This window comes from Dunckerocampus dactyliophorus, chromosome 19 (genome assembly GCF_027744805.1).
Source record: "Dunckerocampus dactyliophorus isolate RoL2022-P2 chromosome 19, RoL_Ddac_1.1, whole genome shotgun sequence".
Classification (NCBI taxonomy): Eukaryota; Metazoa; Chordata; class Actinopteri; order Syngnathiformes; family Syngnathidae; genus Dunckerocampus; species Dunckerocampus dactyliophorus.
Window position 1 is genome coordinate 1,144,057 of NC_072837.1, and position 23,376 is coordinate 1,167,432.

Below are 23,376 nucleotides of genomic sequence, written 5' to 3' on the forward strand. Positions count from 1 at the left end.
GTAATTTGCATTTATTTTTATTTTTTTAAACATTGATTTGAGTCATTTTTATTGCCTGCCTACGCATCGTTCACATTTTTCTGAAGGTATTTTTTCAAGGGGGGGCGAGGAAGAACATGATCCAAATAACGCACCCGTTGAAACGAAACATCACTCCAAGTGTGCAATGAGCAGACTGTATACACACCAAGGACGAAACTGACGAAAATACTGCTCTGCTTTCCTTGACAATAATTCAGACATCATTTGTACATCACATATTTGAATGTCATTTTTGGCCCCCACCAGTTGAGAACCACTGTTGTAGAGGGACATTAGCAGTGGCGCTGGTCCATGCAAAGACAACAGACAGGAAATCACGACACAAACATCTGCTGTAGACGACTGGACGAGCAAAAACGACCACAGCACGACTCTGGGAGGCCATTGGTGTAAATACAGGAAGCATTGTATTTTTGATATCGGCATGTGCCGTTTAGACAAAGTAGAATAGACTGATGTCTTGCATATCAACATGTGTGGGGTGTCTACATACGTACGGTATCACGACTCCACAGACGTGCATGCCGGTCTTCTGCTGGTAGCGTAGCGAGCGGGAAGCCGCAAACGGCCAAATGTAAACATTTCCTGACAGCTGAATGCAACGTCCCATAGAGTGCGTGGCACGCGGGGACCTTTTTAAACCCGTCCCGAATTGTAATTAGTGCTCTTCTTCCAACAGAAGCTACATGAGTGTCTCAGGTACAACAGCTCATGTTCCTCCGCTAGACTTTTGCAGTCTGTTACCATGGCAACTCGCCGCTTACACCCTATTTGCGCCATGCATGCCACACAGACGCCTTTATTTAATGGCTGCTTGTGACGTGACACGCTACACGACATGCTGGAATGCGCCTTTAGGAACGCGTTTCGTGGAGTTAACAGGACGACAATGAAGGGCTGCAACTGTTTTAAAATGCATGGAATAAGACGATTAGCTCAAATGTGAAGGTAGATTTTGCTTTTCCCTTAAACACCTTCAAATCCTTATGCAGTTCTTTATGGAGATTTTCTTCACGTGTTTAGCTGCATCGTTTCACATCATGCTATTCGTCATTAGGGTTTGTTTTTTAGGCATGTAACATTTCTGGGTGTTTTTTTTAAATAAATAAATGAGTAAAAACACAAATGAAAAGACAATACACTAAAATAGATGCTATACTGTATGTGGAATGAATAAATATACCGTAACCTACTGGAGTTCATGGGAATAAACCTGAAATGTCATGTTAGTAATCAGTAAGCCTTCATTTATTGCAGGCCCGGCTGTGACAAGTGACAAGTAGAATTCCTTATTTAGAAATGGAAGATTTTCATAGTTACAGCATAGAAAACCTGTTCACGACCTTCGAAATATAGCATTAGAGCCCTCTAGACATGAACTAACACCCCTATAGTCACCTTTATCCACTATAGTAGACTCAATATGAGAAAATAAGCCATTTCCGCCATAAATAAGACTCGTGTTTGCGTGTGTTGCTGTAAATGTGTTCCTGCGCTGGGGGAGCTGGCGCTGCTGGGGTTCAGAGTTGAGTTCTGGGTTACAGCAGCGAGGGATTATTATGCCTGTTGTGAGCTCATTCAAACCTGCAATAAAAGCCTGTTGTTCCTGCCATCAGGTCTGGTGCTTGTGTGTCTCAGCAAACAGTAACGTTAGTAACATTACTGACACCTAGTGACCAGGGTAGAATACTGCATATGATCGCAACGTCTTTGACTGCGTTATATTTGGATTTTACTTCATTTAGCCATTTTTATTCTTGGAAATGCTTCATTTAGGCAAAAATAGAGTAAAATTTGCTTAAAAGTGCATTTTTTACTAATAATATTCCACCAAAAAACAGCATGACTTATGACTTAATATATATTTTTTATTTTTATAGGATTCAATGTTAATAAATGGACTATTTTCGTAGTTAGAGCATAGCAAACATGTTTAGGACTTAGTGAATATGGTTTTAGAGCCCTGTAGACATGAAATAACACCCCTATAGTCACCTTCACACTCCTATCATTCTTTGTTGCATGTCGCTGGGGACTGTTTTTCTCCCTCGATAATAAAAAGATGCATTTTGTGTTGAGTTGTGTTGTCACTGACTAATGTTTAAATTTGCTTGGTGATTTGAAACATTTAAGTGTGACAAACGTGCACAAAAATAAGAAATCAGGGAGGGGGCCAACACTTTTTCACACCGCTGTACTAAACGGACAAACCGGTGACTCGGGGGGGTGGAGTCATTGTACAAACTGGTTTATTGTGCATCAATGTGTACGAATGCAAACAGTCCAGTACAAACTACACACCGTCTTTCTGCAAACTAACGATGGCGTTTGCATAGTAGGTAGAAAACAAGCAGGTATGAAAGAGTCCATGTGGAATCACGTGAGCGGGGGTGTTATTTACTCAAATGCATCAGCAGTAGATTACGCAATAGTTCCAACGCAAGTGAAAGTGAAAACAGAAAGAGACCGCGGATGGGCACAACACTGGGCAGGCGGCCGACTGTCAAAAGTCTGCTTACTTCTGCTACTACTGGTCTGCCGACCCTTCGCATCCTTTCTCTGCAGTGTGTGGCAGCCCCAAGTCCGCCCACATTCCCCAAAAAAAACAACAACAGGAGTGTGAGCCAATTTTGTGTTGTGTAGCAGGTGGTTCATGTCAAGTCATGTTTGTGCGTGAAAAGATGATTTATGACTCGTTAGAAGCTCGCCGCTCAGGTTTCAGTGGAAAGTCCAAACCCTGTAACGTCTTGTATGAAGCAAAAAACAAACAAAAAACGTTCCTGCAGGTGTTCAAGTTCATTTGGGGTCCCTACTGATCCAGACTGAAACCACTTATTGTTGGTTCCAGTCATGTGGACCTCCTCAGAGCTGCATTGTGACAGACGGGTCTGAAGTCGGGTCTGGAAGAACAGAAAAGCTCTCAGATGAGGACGAAGAACAAGAATCACATTTTTGTCCGTTATTGTATTGCTTCTATGGTCATTGAGTATGTGCTCAGCAGCCACTTTATTAGGTACCCTGCACAATGTCATGCTGGAACACACTGCATTGGGGACCTTACTGGGGTTAACCATCAGGAAATGCTACCCGGTGTAATGCAGACATGCCGGTACCTAATATTATGGCCGGACATGTCAAGCTACTACGTGAAGCGATGACTGGACGGTGGAAATAAATAACAAAAACATGCAGCATCAACTTACCACTGCATGATTCTTCCACGTCCATGCTACTACACAAAGCAAAGGCAGAAAAGCACCACCTTAAGACACGTTCAGAATCAGAATCAGAATAATAAGCAAAGAGGCAGTGGCTGCTCACTTAATCTTAACATCCAACCCGTAAAGAAACAGTTTCAGTGGTTTTAGAGGCCTCAAAAGGCTCCCCCTACCGCTGTAGAGTGTTCTTCACGGAGTGTTCCACAGTTTTGGGGTAAGTCACTGTTGTATCCCTTTACCTTTGAGTCCTAGCTATAACATGCAAGCTTAAAACAATACAAATAAAATAATAGTGTTATTTTGGCGTGCACTATTTCCAAAGGGCCACATGAAACAATATGGCGGGCCGAATCTGGCCCCTGGGCCTTGATTTTGACACCTGTGACAAACACCGTGAGAGGCAGGTACATGCTAAATGCTAAGGCATGTGTGATACAGCACTATGTCATAATATAGATGTTTATGTTTGCATTAGCATTAGCACTGAAGGCGGACTAGTGTCGCCACGGCAACAACAGATGTTATTTTGGTCGCAACTAGCCAGTGTGCCAGCCAAATGAATTAATTTCAGCTGTTATTTTGCGTACAAATACCACATCTGGTGAGTGTTGCTTTGAAGGCGCGAGGAGATGTTGTCCAGCGGGTGGCGCTAAAAGAGAGACGTTTGCTGCTTCAAGTGAGGCGTCAGCTATGACAGACATACTGTATGTACAGTATAGACAGTACAAGCCCAGAACGGTGTTGTTTTCCGGAGGATTTCCTGTTGCTGCTGAATCTCCCTGTCCTTTCTCTGCTGTGTGAGGCAGTTACCAAGGAAACAACTCATTCAGCGCAACTGAAATATGCAGTTTTGCTAAGTTTCATTTGGCTTGGTGGCACAAATGAGGGTGCCCCACAAATTCTGCCAGACAACAAGTAGGCAACCAGGAAATGTTGATGCTTGTTTAAATGAATCAGACGGTAGAACACACATTTGAGAATTTGGGAATGACAATGTCGGAGTAGCCAAAGAGCACCGTAATCCCAGCTCAGCAGAGCAGACAGAAGCTGCTACGCTTCGGAGGAGATCACAGAAAGCCAAGAGAGATTTGATATATCATGGCGCTAATCTCTGTTTCTTTCATGAGATAAACATGATGGCATCAGGCTTGAAGGTTACCTTGAGAACGTATCGTCCACTCCATCATCCACATCCTGTTGACATACAAAGCGTGTATCAAATCAATAGACGCATTCATTCAGGCCCGGCACGCATCTCCTCTGAATCGCACAAACTCTCAATGAATAAAATGCTGCACAGTTAATTACTTTGCAAAGGACTATTTTGTACCATTATGTATTAACATCTGCATCTGAAAAGGCTGCCTCTGAATACAATCAATAATTGCTGTCGGTTCAGAATGAAAGAAAACGGGAGAAACCTGTGATTGTGGTGCCACCTGGTGGCGAACACCATCACCTGCGTCGTTTAGGCCAAGAAGAAGTGCAATTTACTTAAATATGGATTTTTGGGGGTCTTTTAACAGGGCGTATTCAACAACGAAACATGTAATTGTTAAATAATTACATTTGGAAAAACCGTGCTAAAGTGAGGGTGCGACAAACAACAAAATATATTTGATTGGTTTTATTATATACTTCCAGTCAAAATGTTTGGACACAACTTGTCCTTCAATAGCATGTTTAACTGTCTCGACACGGCAACTCTGTTAAAGGTAAGCTTGACCTACCCAGGAGTCATGGTTGATTGGTCGCCTTCTAGCTGGGTTGCTACGAGGCGTGGGGGAGCTGATGGATGTGGACAGAAATGGACCATGAAGCTTCTCGTCCAGCCCCACAGACGAGCACGCCTTCGGGTCTGAGGAAACAGGAAGACGTGAATAAAAACAGTGAAATATTCATGCAAGAAACAATGGCTCCCTCTGGTGGTGAGGGTGGAGTATTAAGGCAATGATGACGGTACCTGCGGCAACACACTGACTGTCTGTGGCCTCACGCTGTCCGTTATTGGTGCCTGGACAGGAACAACACGTGCTTCTGGTCTTCTTGCTTTTGTCTATAAAAACCAAGGAAGAAGATCAAATCAAACAGCAAAAAAGATAGCGGGGTGCGTACGTAAATGTAGGAGGGGCGTCACTCACCTTCCTGAGACATCTCCCAAAGATCCAGAGCTACTTTAAAGGCCTGTGCGACTGTTAACGTCACCGCCTGAGCCTGAAATCCCAACACGGGGATGCCATTAATGACATGATCTCCACTAATTCACTTTACTGTGCGAGCGTCTTGGGCCACCATTAGATCAACGTACAGTATAGTGGCTCTTATTTTTATTCAAATAAGACCAGGAAATGGCCCCCAAGAACATTAAAAAATATATAATTCGGGACGTTCGATATTAGCTTTTTTGCTGATGCTGACCGATGTGCCGATATGGTCCAACTCTCAATTTCCTACCTCCACTCCTGTCTCGTTGTGAATCGCATCTCTATATTTGGTGACCGTCGACGTGGGTCAAAATGTCGACTGGCAACAGAGACACCGAGGCCGGGACGTCGGCGCTACAAGCTAACAAGTTAGCTGACGTCGGCGCTATCAATTCGTTGTTCAGGTGCAGCTCTTAGACTTTGCAGGTGTACCTAATGCTGTGGCTGGTTAAGGTAAAATGGAAACGACCACAAGGTGTCGCCAAACCTCCATTTTTACTCACACTACTCAAGCCGTACAGGAATGTACTGTATAACACACTGACCTTGTGATATGCTAATACCTAGAATACCTAGAAGCATGTTCCTTAAAATCTCACGCTCAATAAAGCCATAAAGAGGATAAAAAAGTGGGGTGGGGGTACTTACAATCTTCTTCTTTTGGCAGAGGAATGCGTGACACTCCAGGGTTTCGTTGAACTGACTCTGAGAGACGTACGCAAACACTTTGTCCTGACTTTTATCTGCTGTGCAGTATGAGATTCTGGAAAACACCAACATGAAAATGATTATTATGATCACAATATTATGGTTTTCTTCATATCTACTGTTACTTACAATCATTTTTCATTAAAAATGTTTTATTGAAAAAAATAATTATATATGATGAATATTATTATTATGGTAATTATAATCTTTTGTTATTATGGTGATTATTATTATTATTATAAATAATGACACATTTATTTATTACATACAATACTGTATGTATTGTATAGTACACATATTTGTACACATTACACACACACACATGCATATATGAATTTATTACATGTATTAATATTTTGAAAGTAAAAACACTAACCCTTTTTTAGACTTGTATTGAATAGTAAGAATGGTCAAATAATGAACATGAGTATGTGTGAGTATTTAATCATTTATCTGATCACTTATTAATATGCTTCAGTGATGATGATGGCGTTTCTATTGTGAAAAGTGTGAGCATTTCATTGTTTTGGCAGCAGTGAACTTATTTTTTATACACTCGTATGACAATGCTCCAATGTTCACGACGGCGACAGCTCCACCCTGGAACGGATCATTTCTCTCATTTCTAAGAGGTCTAGCATGATATCAGAGGCACCCCTCAGTACGCTACAGTAAGTGTATGGCCCTGACAATGCTAGCAGTGAGTTCCCATGACCTTGATGCATTTATAGAATGATAATTAGATTCAGCACCAAGTGTGCCACCAATTTATGAATGTCTTGAGGCCAGCGTGTCTGACACACAACGGGAAAAGGAGAACACATGCTACACTTAAACTGTCACGTCGTTGTCAACGCAGGCGGTGAATACTGTAGTTAGGAATTATGATGTGTTGTGTGTGAGTGGTACCGTGTCAAATGTGCACCAGCCTCACTTCAAAGCAAGGGCACTAAGTGTGGAATAGTGGCGCAATATTTATTACAAGCATGCAATAAGAAGTATTCTTAGCTTGTTTGCAGCATTGATGATGCATGACCCACATACTGGCAATGCCCAGGACACCCAATCACCGGAACGTAGAATGTTAAGGCCTTCATTGCAAGGAGAAAGTTCAAACAGATGCCCTATTTTTTTTAAAGCTCCGAACAGACTTCTGTATATTAAAAACGATGAGCCATGTGGGAATGATGTATTATTCACTAGAGTGAATATCATTAAGCGTCCTTTGCTATTGAGGAATTTAGAGCATTTGGATTCTGACCGTAGCACACAAAGGGCTCCTATTATTGAGAAAACGTGTAAAAAAATAAATAAATAAATTTAAAAATCAAATAAAAAGCTGACAGCTCGCTGTCAGCTGGCGCTCACGTTTGATCAGCGTGCTGTCATCACAGTGGAGGAATATCAACACAAAGCCTCAGCTTCAAAGGAAGCCCTCTCTGTGTGAAGATACGCAACAAAAGCTGGCTTTCAGGTGACTTAAACGCACACGTATCGCTTTAATAAGACGATTCTAGGCCACCGAAAGACATTTCATAACGGTATCGCATGAAGGGGTCTCCATACATCCTCCGCCTGAGAACCTCCAATTTCTCCAGTGACAATAAATCAGTGGCCAATTAGACGGCGTGGAGTCATGTGATCACTCACCCCAATCCTATGTGCTCACATACAGAGAAAATCATATTTTTAAGAAGAGATTGTGGGGGGGGGATCAAACAGCGGGCTGAATCCCCTGGCCTGAGGTCTGTTATGGCTGATAAGGTGGATCAGAGGAACACACACACACGTTTCCTCCTTTTAAACACACACACACACACACACACACACACACACACACACACACACACACACACACACACACACACACACACACACACACCCACTGTACTCCAATCAATAACTTGTTAGCTTTCCATTTGAGTTTCCTGTACTTTTAAGCGTCTTTACGTAACAAAAAGGTTTTTCAAGTTTACAAAGGGGGTGGGGAATCTTTTAATCACATGGTTTTAAAAGGCATACAATTTAGTGCTGATTAGAACGACAATACAACTTCTAAAGTCCAATGCCCTCATATCCTCCACTTTTTACTGCAAATAAAATGAGTGGTTGACTTCCTGAGGAAGCTTAGGTCCTTCAAAGTGTGCAGCAAGCTGCTGGAGATCTTCCACCAGTCTGTGGTAGCCAGTGCCCTGGACTTGGCGGAGGTTTGTTGGGGGAGCAGCACAGCAAGTTATCGGCACTCAGTTGGAGGCGTTTGTAACAGTGAGAGACAGGAGGACACTGGACAAACTGCTGTCCATCACGGACAACCCCACCCACCCTATCGGACAACAGAGGGGCAGTGGAGCTCATTCTCCAACAGACTCCTCCGGTTTCGTTCCCACAGTGAACGCTACAGGACATCATTCATTCCACACGCCATCCAGCTCTACAAAACCTCACCTGCCTGTAAAAGATCATTCACAACACCGCTGTGCTGTACTGTCTAGTTCACATATTTCTACACACTATTTGTAGATACGCACATCTTGTCTCTTATATTCTTTTTATTTCTCTTGTATTCTTTCTGTTTGTCATATTTTATTAATATTGCATTGCATTTGATGTGTTGTGTGTTTTCTTCTGCAGTTGAGCTACTGCAACCAAGCAATTTCCCTTGCAGATCAATAAAGTCTGTCCAAGTCTCCGTGGAAGTACGTGTGTGGCACATCTGCAATGTACGCCTGTCATTTGTCTACAAGGCTTTTTCATTTCAGGTGTCTTCTTTTTACGCCCGCGTGACAATCAAGAATGCTAAAATACAATCAGGTGGCGCAACATGAATCACATTTACCTTACGTCATTTGTCAATAAAGTTTGGTTCATCTCAGGTTTGACAGTGGTTAACTTCTTTTTACGCTTGCATGACAATCAAGTACATTAAAAATAAGGGTGACTTTTACGTTGCGTCATTTGTCAACAAAGTTGAGTCTATTTTGCGTTTTACAGTAGTTAACTTCTTTTTACACTTGCATGACAACTGAAAATGCTAAAGAGTGGCGCGTCACATCTTTGCCCTTTGTCAATAAACTTATGTTCATTTCAAGTTTGACAGTGGCTAACTTCTTTTTACACTTGCATGACAATGCTAAAAACAAAGCACATCTTCGACATGACGCGTCACACCTTGGTCAACCTGGCCTGGAAAGGTTAATAAAGGTTTCAGTGTCATTACGATGACCAGAGTTTGACCCTGAAACAGATGATTAGCATTACTACATTTGGGAGATGAAACTTTCCTTTCACTTTCACTTTGACCGCCCGCCCCTCGTCACTGCAGAAGCTTAAAAATGCGAAGAGCCGCATGAGCGGGATCACCTGTAGATGGAGACATTTTCTATGAGAGCTGCAGTGTCGGTGTCGGTGATGACGATGCCTTTGGGCGACACCGTCAGCGTTACTTTGCGGAACTTCTTAGCCCCCGCTCTGGCCTGAGGATTTAAAAAAAAGAAATAAAAGTAATGCGTGAAAAGGAACATGCAGATAAGATTAGGATTGGCGCTACAGGCCCAGACGGGAGGAGAAAATAAGCAGCTAAGTGAGAAATGTGTGAAATGTATACGCAGTGACAGGCAAGAAAACGAGAGGGGAGAAATGCTGCTATTTCCTGCCCAGAATGTGTACTCGAATGTGGGCTGGCAGGCAGGCGCCAACTACCCACCCCCCCGCGGGTGCTCCATCTGGGGGTTTGACTTGGCTGTAATGCTGAGCTAGCAGTCTGGGAGGGCGCCTGTTGACCTGCTTATGGCGCCATTAGCTCGCCAACGCCAGCACTTTGTTTCTTTGTCACCCACAGGACATCGAGCGTTCCAAGATGGAAGCCAGCGCAGGTCGACCACGTTTCATTTGCAGTTTGCAGACTTTAATGGCATTTAAAGGTGAAGTCAAGGCCAAGCAGGCTTGAAGGGCTTCCCACGGACAGGAAAGCCGTCACGCTCGGCGGGTTGGAGATTCCAGATTGCACTGAAAACTGCAGCATTCCAATAAGTAGGAAGCGCTAACAAGCACATTCCCAGCAAGGGAGAGACAGCAGCTTCAGCCCTGCAGGAGTAGCGCACGTGGTAAATACAACAAGTGCGTTCCATCGGGACCGATTGGTTTCCAAGGGAACAGACGGCGTAAATCAATTCAATCTTAATCCGGACATGAGTTTGACTCCCTAACTGCGACGTAGTGGGGGGGCGTTCATGATGAGAAAGCCCTCCGTGAGATTAAGCAGCATCCAGTGAAAAGATGCACAATAGAAAGAACATGACTATCAGACAGAAAGGAAGAGCTGAACTGCAGTTTCCAAAAGGTCTCACTGTGTCAGTACATCTGGTACATCCAGTACATCCAGTACATCCGGTACATGCGGTACATGCGGTACATGCGGTACATGCGGTATATCCAGTACATGCGGTACATGCAGTACATGCAGTACATCCAGTACATGCGGTACATGCGGTACATGCGGTACATGCGGTACATGCAGTACATGCGGTACATGCAGTACATGCGGTACATGCAGTACATGCAGTACATCCAGTACATGCGGTACATGCGGTACATGCGGTACATGCAGTACATGCGGTACATCCAGTACATGCGGTACATCCAGTACATCCAGTACATGCAGTACATCCAGTACATGCAGTACATCCAGTACATGCGGTACATCCAGTACATGCAGTACATCCAGTACATGCGGTACATCCAGTACATGCGGTACATGCGGTACATGCAGTACATGCGGTACATGCAGTACATGCAGTACATCCAGTACATGCAGTACATGCAGTACATCCAGTACATGCAGTACATGCAGTACATGCAGTACATGCGGTACATCCAGTACATGCGGTACATCCAGTACATGCGGTACATCCAGTACATGCGGTACATCCAGTACATGCGGTACATGCGGTACATGCAGTACATGCAGTACATCCAGTACATGCAGTACATGCAGTACATCCAGTACATGCAGTACATGCAGTACATGCAGTACATCCAGTACATGCAGTACATCGTCCAGCTTGGATGAAGTTGCTCCTAAGAACTCACCATGGTTACGATCCTGCGGATGGCAGCAGACGCCATGTCCTCTCCTTTGGGCTGCACCACCAGCGTCATTCCCAGGTACTTGAGGTTGAACGCCATCCCTTCCAGAAGAGTCTCCTTGGTGTCGGTCCAGTTCTCAGGAAGCTCTGTTTGGGAAAACACGACAGAAATCACTTTATAATAACACAAATACAGTAATCTCTCCTTTATGACTGTTAATTGGTTCCACACCCGGATGTGATAAGTGAATTTCCATGAAGTAGGTTTGAATATTAATAAACGCCATCTTTCCATAGTTATGGCACAGAAAACCTGTTTAAGATCTTCTAAATACGCTTTTTAACATTATTACAGCCATCTAGACATGAAATAACACCCCATAATACCCCTTTACACTCCTATTACCCAATATAGTAAACATAATAAGAGAAAATAAGACATATTAGACATAAATAAGATAACAGACTCACACGTTAGCAGTTCCTTGTTTTGTTTTTCAGGACAGCGTATTTCCTGTGGTGGCTATTGTCTCATCGATGTATTACAATGGCAGACGGAAATAAAACTCCTGCACGTGTGTGTCACAGCAAATGTGTCCCCTGGCGGACCTTAGTGGAGGGCAGGCAGATGTGTAGAGGACAGGAAGTGACGTCTGAGCTTGTCGTGGGTTATGGCCCCCACAGTAGCCCGTGTTGTCATGATGATGATTGTGTTGTTATCACTACGTGAGGTCATTTCAACCTACAGTACAATAACGGCCTGTTCTGGAAATCACGCCTCACTTTCTGGCGACACCTAGTGGCCAATGCAGAGTACTACATTCACAAGAACAATGCTTCTTCCGCCTAGTCCATTTAGTCATTTTTATGCTTGAAAATACTTCATTTAGGCCAAGAATATGTATAATTTTGTTACTTCTAATAGGCCATATTCAACCACGGAACAGCAATCATTTATTAATGAATTCTCTTTTGTGAGGGAGCACTATTCAAACTGCAATATAGCGAGGGACGACTGTGTGCCCAAAACTTTTTTAAAATGTTTCCTTATAAATAAAAAAAAATGAAGTCGCATTTGTTACATAATATTTGGATTTTAATAAAATGAATTGATTTGATTTTAATTAAAAATACGAAATTATTAAATCACTGCATTTTTATGATAAATGTGAATTTAGGGACTGTTGATTTAGTCTCAACTAAGCACAAAACAGACAGATTTTGTTCAGTCCAAATACTGAGCTATTCAGTCATTGATGGCTAATTTCCAGGAGGAGGCATGTTGTCCTCGAGCCGACTACTGGAGGCTGGCACATGCAGAGAGCTTAAAATAGCATCGAGTAGTCCCACCTGGACGGAGCGAGAGAAGGGATGCAATAGACGGGGTTTTGCGCATCGGTATACGGCATTACTACCAAAATCACCTCCAGATGTCTTGTAATTCAGTAAGACTGTGAGCCACGCAATGCTTAGTGCTCATCCTGCAGATTAGGAGATTATAAGAGAAACACACGCACACAGTATAATTATGAGGCTCCAATCTCTAGCGGCATGTACTGACACTGATCTGTCCAAACACGCTGGACCATCTGCCACAGCTGTGAGAAAGCACGGGCACCCGCTTTGCACCGCCTCGAATAACTCTGAATGATGAACTCCTCTTCAATCACATCGTCAAGCGGCAGCGTTTGATGCTACCAAACGTCCTCCTGCTTGGCAAGTGCAGCACGTCAAACAACCACCGAGCACAGTTCTGGTGCATCCCTTTAGATTCTCAATCTCTCTGAATGTTCTTAACTCCTGTTTCGGAGGAGGAAGAAGCCACAAATCTGGAAAAAAAAATGTCGATGAAGTTTCTTGTCTCTGAATGTTAATGGTAGCTAACGTTCCTCCATGAACCAGGAAGTAAAGCGATATAACACAAATACAAATGTCCATGTTTGTATAGGGATTTTGTCCCTTTTTTGCCATTTGAGTTACAATCAAACAGTTCCTCATGCTTCAAATGAAAAAATGGCACATTCCTGACACCTTAAGTCATCCCCCGTCAATCAGGAAGTAGCCTTCAAGCTAACAAACTGACAGGAAAACAAGCACAAAAACAACTTTCCATGAACTTCCCACATTTCTTACAAGGATTTCTGCGCTCTTTTTTGCCATTTGACTCACAATGAAACTATTCCATCATACCAGAAAAAAAGAAATGATGGTAAATGCAATAAAAAAGGGTAGTCCTGTCATATATCATCCCCACGAACCAGGAAGTAGCTTGCAAGTAGCTAAGAAAAAAGTGACATAAACAAACACTAAAACAACTTTCCATTACTTTTTTCAGGATTGTTAGAAGGATTTAATGTACAATGAAACGTTCCATCATATCAGAAACAAAGAAATGATGGGAAATGCCAAAAATGGTACAGTCCTTTCATATACCATCCCCCACAAAGTAGCTTGCTAGATTAAAAAGTGAGATAAACAAACACAAAAACAACTTTCCATGTTTGTTAGGACTTATCTTCTCTTATTGCCATTTCACTCACAATGAAACTGTTCCATCATGATCACATACCACCCCCCACAAACCAGGAAGTAGCCTGCTAGCTAAAGAAGTGACATAAACAACTTTCCATGATTTCTCCATGTTTGTTAGAAGGATTTACTTTCTCTTTTTGTCATTTGACTCACAATGAAACTGTTCCATCATATCAGAAACAAAGAAATTATGGTAAATACAAAAAAAACATTGAACAGTGACACAAAACCACAAAATGAACTTTTCATGATTTTTCCACATTTGTTAGAAGGATTTATTCTGTTTTTTGTCATTTCAATCCCCATGGATCTGTTGTCCTTATCCCAGCATGGTACAGTCCCATCACCAGGAAGTAGTCTGCTAGCTATGGAACGGAGAGATAAACACACATGTGGCACGCCAGTGTGTTTTTGAGTCCCGAGTCCAGTCCACAATCAAAAATGCTGTATAAGTAACGTGTTTGCCTTGTCTCTATATGGATGATGATGTATTCTGTTTGCATTGCTCATTCAGTTTGAATCTGGGACACCACTTTGACAGGGAAAATAGGCCGCACATTTGGGGAAAATGTGCGTGTGGCTCTCAGGTTCCACCCTAAGGGGCAAATCAGGAAAAAGCAAAGTACCTCCCCTCACCTGCTGCACCAATTTAAAAGCCTTTATTTTATTAAAGCGAGCCGGGAGCATTACTAAGTGCCTCTGAGAGCTAGCGTAGCAGCTGCTCCTCAAATATTGACAACAATAACAAAAGAGGGGAGGGGAACGCAAACGGCACGTGTTGCCATGGCAACCGCATCCTGCACCCCTAACAACGCAGAGGAGGAGGAGGAGGAAGGTGGTGCCGACAAACAGCATTCCTGAGAACACCTTGGCACAGCATCACAGCGGCTTTAAAGCGAATTAGCATCCGCTCTGAAGTCTCCGTCCTCGCCAGGTAAATAATAAACACCTTAAAGAAGGTTACAACCCCCATGATTGGGACTTTCATCCACGCAGGGATTATTTTTGTCAAGAAAGAAAACATTCTAATCAGTGTTTACGGCGCGACTGCAAATGAGGCCTGTGTGATGCTAATGATGTGCAAGCGCTTGAGCCACTGCAGTAATCAACAACCACGGACTGTTTATGCTACATAATATTTACACTGCCGTGTTTTAGGCAAATAAAACAAACCGAGAGGGATCTTTGGCAAGAGTAAAGACAGAAAAACTTAGTTGAGTGTAGATGTCCAAGCAAATTGAACATAATAGGGGCTATTTAGGCGTTATTTTGTCATTTTCATTATAGCACTCATTCGCAAACTGTGGAATGAAATTAAAAGCTTCACTCTATCATGGTTTTTCAAAAACATATTAACTAATGATTCATGCTGTTTCATGGTGCAATACGGCCTATTATTAGTCCAAAAAATGGGCATATTTAAGCAAATATCACATATTTTTTATCTACAGTATATTAAGCATAGAAATGGCTAAATGAACCAAAATACCAATACAAGGCATTCAGTAGACGCATTCAAAGCCGCACGCTGGACACTAGGTGTCAGTAATGTTACTGCAATGTTGGGTGAGACACACAAGCACCAGACTGGATCGCCGAAACGACAGGCTTTAATTTGAGGTGTGAATGATCTCACAACAGGTACAAGAACTCCTAACGCTGGGCACAGGCTGTAGCCCACACCCACCTAAAACTCAACTCTGGACCCCGATGTCACTTCCTAGGGCAGGGCTGGGCCATTGTTGGTTTCCATAGGCCCTCAGCACATTCTCAAAATACAGTTAAACAAGAAAACTACAGCAAAAATTGGGAAAAAAAAGAGCAGTCAGAATAAATATGAAATATGAAGTCATAATATTAAGAGAGAAAATAGCATAAAGTTGAAATATTACAAGGGGAAAAAAGGTGTAATATGAGAAACATTTTTGGAAAAAATGTTAGGATATTACAATAATCACGTAAAAATATTATGAGAAGAAAGTCATACTGTTAGGAGAACAAATGACAGGAGAAAGTTGAAATATTTGTGAACATTTGTATTAAAAAAAAACAAGGAGAAGAAGTCCATATTGATCATGTTATCGGAATAATGTTTTATCTTTAAGTATAAAAAACGTCGCAGTATCTAGATGGGTTGCTTTAGAAAAAGGAAAAGTGGCCCCCGAATCCTTTGATTTCTCAATATGCGGGCCTCGGAGGAAAAAAGTTTGGACACCCCCCTAGGGAACACATTTACAGCAACACACACGAGCACCAGTCGAAATGCCTTCTTTTGTCTTGTTACGTCCACTATATTGGCTAATAGGAGTGTAAAGGTGACGATATACTGTAGATATGTCATGTCATGTCTAGAGGGCTCTACTAATGTTAACAAGCGTATTTAGAAGGTCACACACAGGTTTTCTATGCTCTAACTATGAGAACATTTCCTTTAGGAATCCTACTTTGTGGACTTGCACTTATCACAGTGGGGTCCGGAACCTGACGGCGATAAAGGAGGAATTAGCGTATTGGGTCGTAATGAAACGTGGTTCGCCACTAACCAATTTAGAAAAGCAGCTGCAACATCAACAGGAAACGCTGTAACGTGCATGTCAGGCCACTAGGCGGCAACGTGAGGGAACACACAAGAAAACAAAAAGTTGGTTTTTCCCCCAAAATATTCTACTTTGAGGCTTCTTTTTAAGATCCAGTAACAAAAGAGCTCCCGGCGAGGAAATGACTTGAAGGAAGAGGAACAATGCAACCTTCCTTTTATGACACTTCAGTGAACATAGGAAGTGTGAAAGCGGTATCACCCGCAGCGCTTTTCCTAGAACGCATGCGGTTGTATCGCTTCGTATCTGTGAAGAACACTTCTTATCATCAGCAGTTCAAACACGCGCTAATGCTGATGCTGATGCTGATGCACATGCGTGTCTCTGGAGTCCACCAAGACCACAGATAGCAGCCTTCAGCAGAAAGAAGATGCTTAGAATAAATATCTCACAGGCTGCAAAGCCCTGCTTGATCACAGGAAGCGGGAAGGAGGCAAGAAGCTTTAGATTGTGGCTCTTTAACAGATGGGGGGGGGGGGATATTCCCATGGGACCCCCCTCCCCACACACACACACCTCTAATGCAGTGGAGCAATTACAAGCCTTCCATGTGACTGACAGACACCTTCGCTTCCAATTAAAGGGCCACACGGTCGAGTGCGTTCAGTATGTCCTTACATGGTTACTTTACACCACACACTGATCATCTGTCTTTATCTACTCCACTGCAGAGAGTAACAGGCCTCATTCTATTTCTTTCCAAATGTATTTTCCTGCATTTCTTCCTGCCTGCTTGGAGGCGGGAGACGAGGAAAACAGACACACACGCACATGGAAATCTGTCTGTGCTTTTATTCTGAAGGGGATTTCTTAATATTTTTTAATAACTATAGCTCCAGAGTTGAATTTAAGCGCTGATATGTAGGAACTTCCATGCTTTTCTTCATAACCAAAATCACTTCAGTTCTTCCATGGATAGCTGTAGCATTGCACTGCCAAACAATGGAACTCTCACGAGCTAGTTGTGTTGTCATTGTTATATTTGTGCAAACAAAAGGTAGCTGTAGTTGTATCAGGCATTCAAGTGAGCAAGACACTGAAGAAACAAGGTGCTCTAATCAGTTTTTCCTTGACTGTATTTGGGATTTTCAAGGTAAATTAGCGCTGAGCTAGCGAATCTGTTTAACTGCATTTTATAGATACACTATATTGAAACATTTGAGATGACAAATGTCCTCATTTTGTGTGTCTGCTAACAGTCTTTTGGCACTTTATTGCACCATTTCCAGCTGAAGATTTCAATTTCAGCCCGGCTATGGAGCATTTGAAGTGGAAGCATGAGCGCTGCTTTCCTCATTATTCATAGGAGCGACTCGGGTCGGGAACAGAACACGGAGACAGGATTTACCTCCATGTTCAGCTTGAGGAGCGCTGACACATGCTCTGCACTCTCCAAAGATAGGCTCGCTCTATCAGTGTTGCTGCTGTTGCATAATTCACTTCACCTCAGGCCTCCATGGTGCTAAAGAACCCTCCAAAAGCACATGAAAGAACATTTTTATGGCATTAAGGACGTGTCCTCTCCTCACTGTTTGGGGTTGAACTGGACACATTTGTAAAGTTTCCCTCGAAAATCAATATGGAGGTGGAGCGGTTTTAAATAACACAAGGCCCAGACTTAACAATCAATATGACTGCAAGTGCAACAGGGCCGAAAATACCATACAGGAGAGAAAATCACATCACTGCTATGAAAATATGATGAGGACGCTGGTTGATTGATGATGATTTATGACAGGGCACGTATCAGGCCGGGCTACAAATCTACATTGTGTTTGCGTAACCACACCTGGATGACAAATGTCTGCTAAATAGCATAACCCATCACTCACAGCAGCACATTAGCATAGCTTTCACGAGAAAGGACGGATCCACCCTTAAATACGTCTTCGTTATTTTCTTAGCTGACTCGTCTGAAGCTTGTTGTTTCCATGAAACCAGTCATCTTTTCAGCCCTAAACCACAGGTGTCCAAAGTGCGGCCCGGGGGCCATTTGCAGCCGCAGCTGTTGTGTTATTGGCCCGTGGCACATTCTAAAAAATATCATTTAATAAGAAAACTTAAAACAATAAAACAAAACAACAGCAGCAAAAATCAGCAACAATTTTACAACAATAAAATGTAAATATCAACAGAAAAAAGTTGGAATCTAACGAGAAAAAGCTGCAGTTTTACGTGAATACTTTTGGAATATTATGGGGGGGGAAAAAACATCATTTTAATAGCATAAATTTAAATATCAAGACTTTTTTTATAGTCGTAATATTATGAGAAGCAGACAAAACAAAATAAAAGTTGTAATTTTTGGAAAATGAGGTTGGAAATAGTTGGAAAATTTAAAAAAACAACAACAGCAGCTTAAATGGAAAAATCTGTTGGAATTTTACAAGAATAGTCAACATTTAAAAGAGAAAAAAGTCGGATTCTAACTAGGGGGAAAAAAGTCCCAATTTTCCGAGAGTAAACTGGGAATGTTATGAGGAGAAATAATGTCATTTTAGTAGCATGGAGATGAAAATTAAACTGTTAATAGGAGAAACACAAAAAAAAATAAAGTTATAATATTATGAGAAAAAAATGAATAATAATAACGGTTTAATTGGATATTAATTTAATTAATACATAGCGTTAATTTTTGATACCATCTTTTTACAAAGCGCCTCACAGTGAAGTGAAGCCATCATTCATTCACTCCTCAGTCACACACTAGTGGTGGTACTCTACATCTGTAGTCACAGCTGCCCTGGGGTAGTCTGACGTAAACGTGGCTGCCTACGGCCTCTCTCCGGCCACCAGCAAACATTCCAGCTGGTAGTCCCGTTCCTCCATGTCTCTGCTGAACAATAAAGACGCACTGCTTATCCACCTTGTGTTCCCAAACAGGAGACTTTCAAGCATTAACTGACAACATTTGCACTTCAAATGAATGCACATTTTCAGGAAAATAAGGGAAAATCCACCACACACTTGCTGTCCCTCACTTAATACGTACTGTGTGGAAACTCTATACACCACAGATTAGGAACACAAGTGCTGTGTTTTTGTTTTTTGCTTCCTATTAAGTTGAGCCTCCCAGGCAGTCTTCCTCATCGGTGCGGCTGCAAGCAGCCAAGTGACATTTAGTGCACTTCAGCTGAGGTCAAAGCCGCCAGCGGGGGGGGGGGGGGGGGGGGGGGGGGGGGGGGGGGGGGGGGGGGGGACGCAGCACGGGCCGTCCCTTTGAATCACATCAAGCTGAATTGGGGGAACAAGTGGCACACTCGCCATTGGCGTCAAGGTCGTTGACGTGTCTGCTGCGTCTCTTTTAAAATCAGCCACGGGAGCATGCGACCGCAGTCAGCTGTTTTCTGAAGATTTTTGACCGAGTTCCAACAGCTTATTAAAAGCGACAGGAGGTGCCGGTTGCAAACCCCACTGCCCCACCACCCAGAGGAACAATTATCTCCCGGTGGCTCGTTAGTCAAGGAGACGGCGGTATAGCGAGAAAAGCTGCGAGCATAAAACAACGGCATGTGTCAAAGGGAGAGCGGGAATGATGACGCTGGCGTTGCGAGAGAATGAGCCTAATTGAGGGCCGGATGTCACTCTGATGTGCGCTTTGTCTTCTGAGATGCCGTGGTTCCATTTTAGCGGGTATTTTAGTAAGAAATGGCACACAAGCTACAGCAAGGTGTTACATTTCTAGCAGGATATGACACGCCTCCTTACAAGGACGCACAACAGCCAGTCTTTAACGGGACGGTGCGGCCTGCAGGTGATGTATTTATTCAATAACACGATGTCACCAACACAGCCAGATTAAAAGACAACATTTTTGGAAAAATGTTTAAATGTATACAATACAATGGCATCAGCATCAATGTGCTGATTATTTGTCAAAACGGGGGTGCACTACTTGCTGCAACCAGCAGAGGCGCTGCTGAGCCACTCGACTTGTTCCCTGACGAAAGAACAACAGTATTTGTGTTAAGAAACATTTCAAGTTGAATTGTTAAAAAATATAAGTACATATTTTTGAAATTAATATGCACTCGTCCCTCATTCTATTGCGGTTTTCATCAATTAATTAACAGAATTAACATCAATTAATAAAATGGCTAAACTAACTAATATACAAATACAGTAATACAGTCGTCCCTCATCTATCACCATTAATCACCACAAAGTAGGGTTCTTTATTAATAAATTTAATATTTTTGTAGTTAAGAGCATAGAAAACCTCTTAATGACCTTCTAAATATGTTTTTTTAACATCATTAGAGCCCTCTAGACGTAAAGTAACACCCCTACAGTCACCTTTGCACTTGTATTACCCAATATATTAGACATCATCATAGAAAATGAGCCATCTTAGACATAAATAAGATAAGATGGACTCACATGTTAGCATTGAGTACTTCCTGGTGGCTATTGTCTCATCAATTTAACGTTAGACACCTAGAGACCAGAGTAGAATACTACTCTACTGCTTTCTGGTTAGGAAGAGACTCACAACGCACTTCAATGGCTTTATTAACAAGCAGAGAAACGCCTGCTGAAACACATTGCTACATGCTGGGAGGGTCATGGTCCCTCCCTCTCCTAATTGGCTACGGTGGCACCTGTGGGCAGCAGCTCTGTCCCCTCCGACGCACATCTATCTACCTATAGTATCTATCTATCTATCTATCTATCTGTCTATCTATCTATCTATCACCTGCTGCATTCTTATGTTATTTATTTCGTATTCCCCAAATGTCGAGAGCACAAAAAAGCTGCTGCGGCACAACGGGCACAGTGAATTTCACAGATAACATCATGTTTGTCAGCGCTTGTCATCGTCAAGACGTCACCGTGGCAACGCCGGGGGGGGGGTGTTGACAAAACCTGTCCATCAATGTTTACTCGCACCCAATCCTAAAACATTCGCTTGAAAACTACTTCCTGGAAGGCGTTTCTGTTGAAAGTGTTGCATTTCATAAGTAAATTTGAATTAAAATGGGAACCCTCTTGTGAGTTCGTAGACATATAGACAAACAACCGTTCACTCTGACATTCATACCCATGGGTCGTTTATAGGCGCCAGTTAACCAACATGCATGTTTTTGGAAGTTGGGAACCGGAGTACCGGGAGAAAACCCACGCAAACAAACTCCACCCAAGCGGAGATTCAAACCCATGTCTTCCGGATCTCCTGACTGTGTGGCCAACATGCTAATCACCCATTCACCGAGTGGTTAATTGGTTCCAGACCAGAACACGATAAATGAATTTCCGCTATATATGATTAAATGGTAATAAATAAAATATTTTCGTAGTTACAACATAAAAACCTGTTTATAGCTTTCTAAATAGGGGGTTTTAACATTATCAAAACCCTGTAGACATGAAATAACACACCTATAGTCACCTTTACACTCCTATTTTTCATTGTTTACACCACATTCGCAACTCTTACGCTGCAGGAACTCAAGACGGCTAGCTTTTAAGCTAGCGAGCTAATAAGCTAGCGAGCTAGCAAGTTAACCAGTTAGCATCAAATTTATTTCTTCTAAACTTAAGAAGCCCCAAAACTTCCCGCTTCTACACGATATAGGATAACTTTTTTGGACTCTATCATGTCGGACACGCCATGGCTGACTTCACTACTTCATGCACTTTTAATGTAATGTAATCTAATGTAAAGTAATGTCATGTAATGTAAAGTCCTGTTTTAAAGTTTTGTGTCATTACTGCCGCCTAGAGACCAGAATACTACATATCACTTGTATTTTAATATGCTTTGACTATTTATAGACCATATGAAACCGCGATCGTTTATTCATTCATTTCTATAAAAAAAACCCCGCGATATTGCAAGGGTCGACTGTATTGTAAAATATGCGTAAACATGAGAGAAATACAGTAAATATTTACATTTTAAGACTTGAAATTGTAAAATATGTTGTATATTTGGCAGGGGAAAAAAAGCCTCAATAAGCACCAAACAAACAAACAATCGTGTGATAATGCAAGAAAAGTCATCTTTGGTCTCGAGACAGCAGATTCGTCACACTTACTTTCGTGTTTGGAAGTTCCCCATGTGTGCCGCGGAACTCCGGGACTCTTGATGATAGCCCTTCCGGCGTTTTTCAGCGCGTCCATGCCGAGGAGAGTCAGTGCCTTCCGGCCAACCCGCAGCCAAGCAGGTGGATGAATCCGCTATGCCGAGCTCGACTGGCGGCACAAGAGAGCGAGAGAGCCCGCCCTCGCGACTCTCTATTGCCCCGCCCCTGCTGGCGGTGCTGCTGGTGGTGGCTGTTCGAGCCGGTGGTTAAGAAGAACTGCAGCCGAACACAGCTACTCACTGCAGACAGCGTGCCTGTCAAAGTTAAGGGCGTGTCCCTCCAAGGTTGATAGGGGAACGCCCCCCAAACGGAACCATATTTACGGAGGTAAAAAAAGCCCCAAAAAAAGTATCTCTTGAATGTTGTTTCCAATTATTTCTGGTTTATAGATTAATTATAATAATATATATTAGTCATGGCATTAATACTTTTAAATGTATTGTATTTATTAAAAAAATGCAAAATATATTTATGAGTATTATTATGCAAAGAGTACGTTTTTAACGTCATGTATTTAGTTTAACGTCACAAAAATATAGACTTAAAAAAACTACAAACATAATCGTTTTGAATAGTCTGTATTTTGTCGCCCTCTGTAGGTTGCAGTGAGTCATTGCAGGTCCGTTATACTACTACGCTGTACTTGTAAACGTCATTTACTTTCAAATATAATAAATTAGTAGTGCCTGTAAAAAATCTCGCTAATTTCAGTTAAATTAAATATACAGAAATATATATTATTTTATGTCATTTTTGCACTTTGTGCACCCAATAACTTCAGCACACACTGAGAGCTGCAATAACGTAATGTAATAACCACACCACTAGCATAAACGTAGAGTTGCAATTTTTAAATGATTTTTTTAAATGTAAGAACTAATAATAGAGTGAAGACTGCGTTTTTG

At 42.2% G+C, this 23,376-nt stretch overlaps 1 protein-coding gene across 6 annotated transcripts; it reads right to left on the minus strand.

Annotated features, from left to right (window-relative positions):
- Positions 1 to 99: 99 nt before the first annotated feature.
- Positions 100 to 22,695, minus strand: si:dkey-71h2.2 (low density lipoprotein receptor adapter protein 1). 6 transcript variants are annotated; one of them, XM_054762708.1, is made up of 10 exons: positions 22,424 to 22,695; positions 11,261 to 11,403; positions 9,533 to 9,645; positions 6,113 to 6,227; positions 5,402 to 5,474; positions 5,224 to 5,316; positions 4,991 to 5,118; positions 4,420 to 4,454; positions 3,246 to 3,271; positions 100 to 2,942 (listed from the first exon to the last, which is right to left on the minus strand). In XM_054762708.1, exons 1-10 carry the CDS (start codon positions 22,506 to 22,508, stop codon positions 2,905 to 2,907), a joined length of 849 nt encoding a protein of 282 aa, XP_054618683.1. In that variant the 5' UTR covers positions 22,509 to 22,695; the 3' UTR covers positions 100 to 2,904. The 6 variants fall into 6 exon arrangements, with proteins under 6 accessions (XP_054618683.1, XP_054618680.1, XP_054618682.1 ...); XM_054762705.1 differs by having other exon boundaries at positions 3,246 to 3,304; XM_054762707.1 differs by having other exon boundaries at positions 3,246 to 3,274; positions 22,424 to 22,694.
- Positions 22,696 to 23,376: the final 681 nt, after the last annotated feature.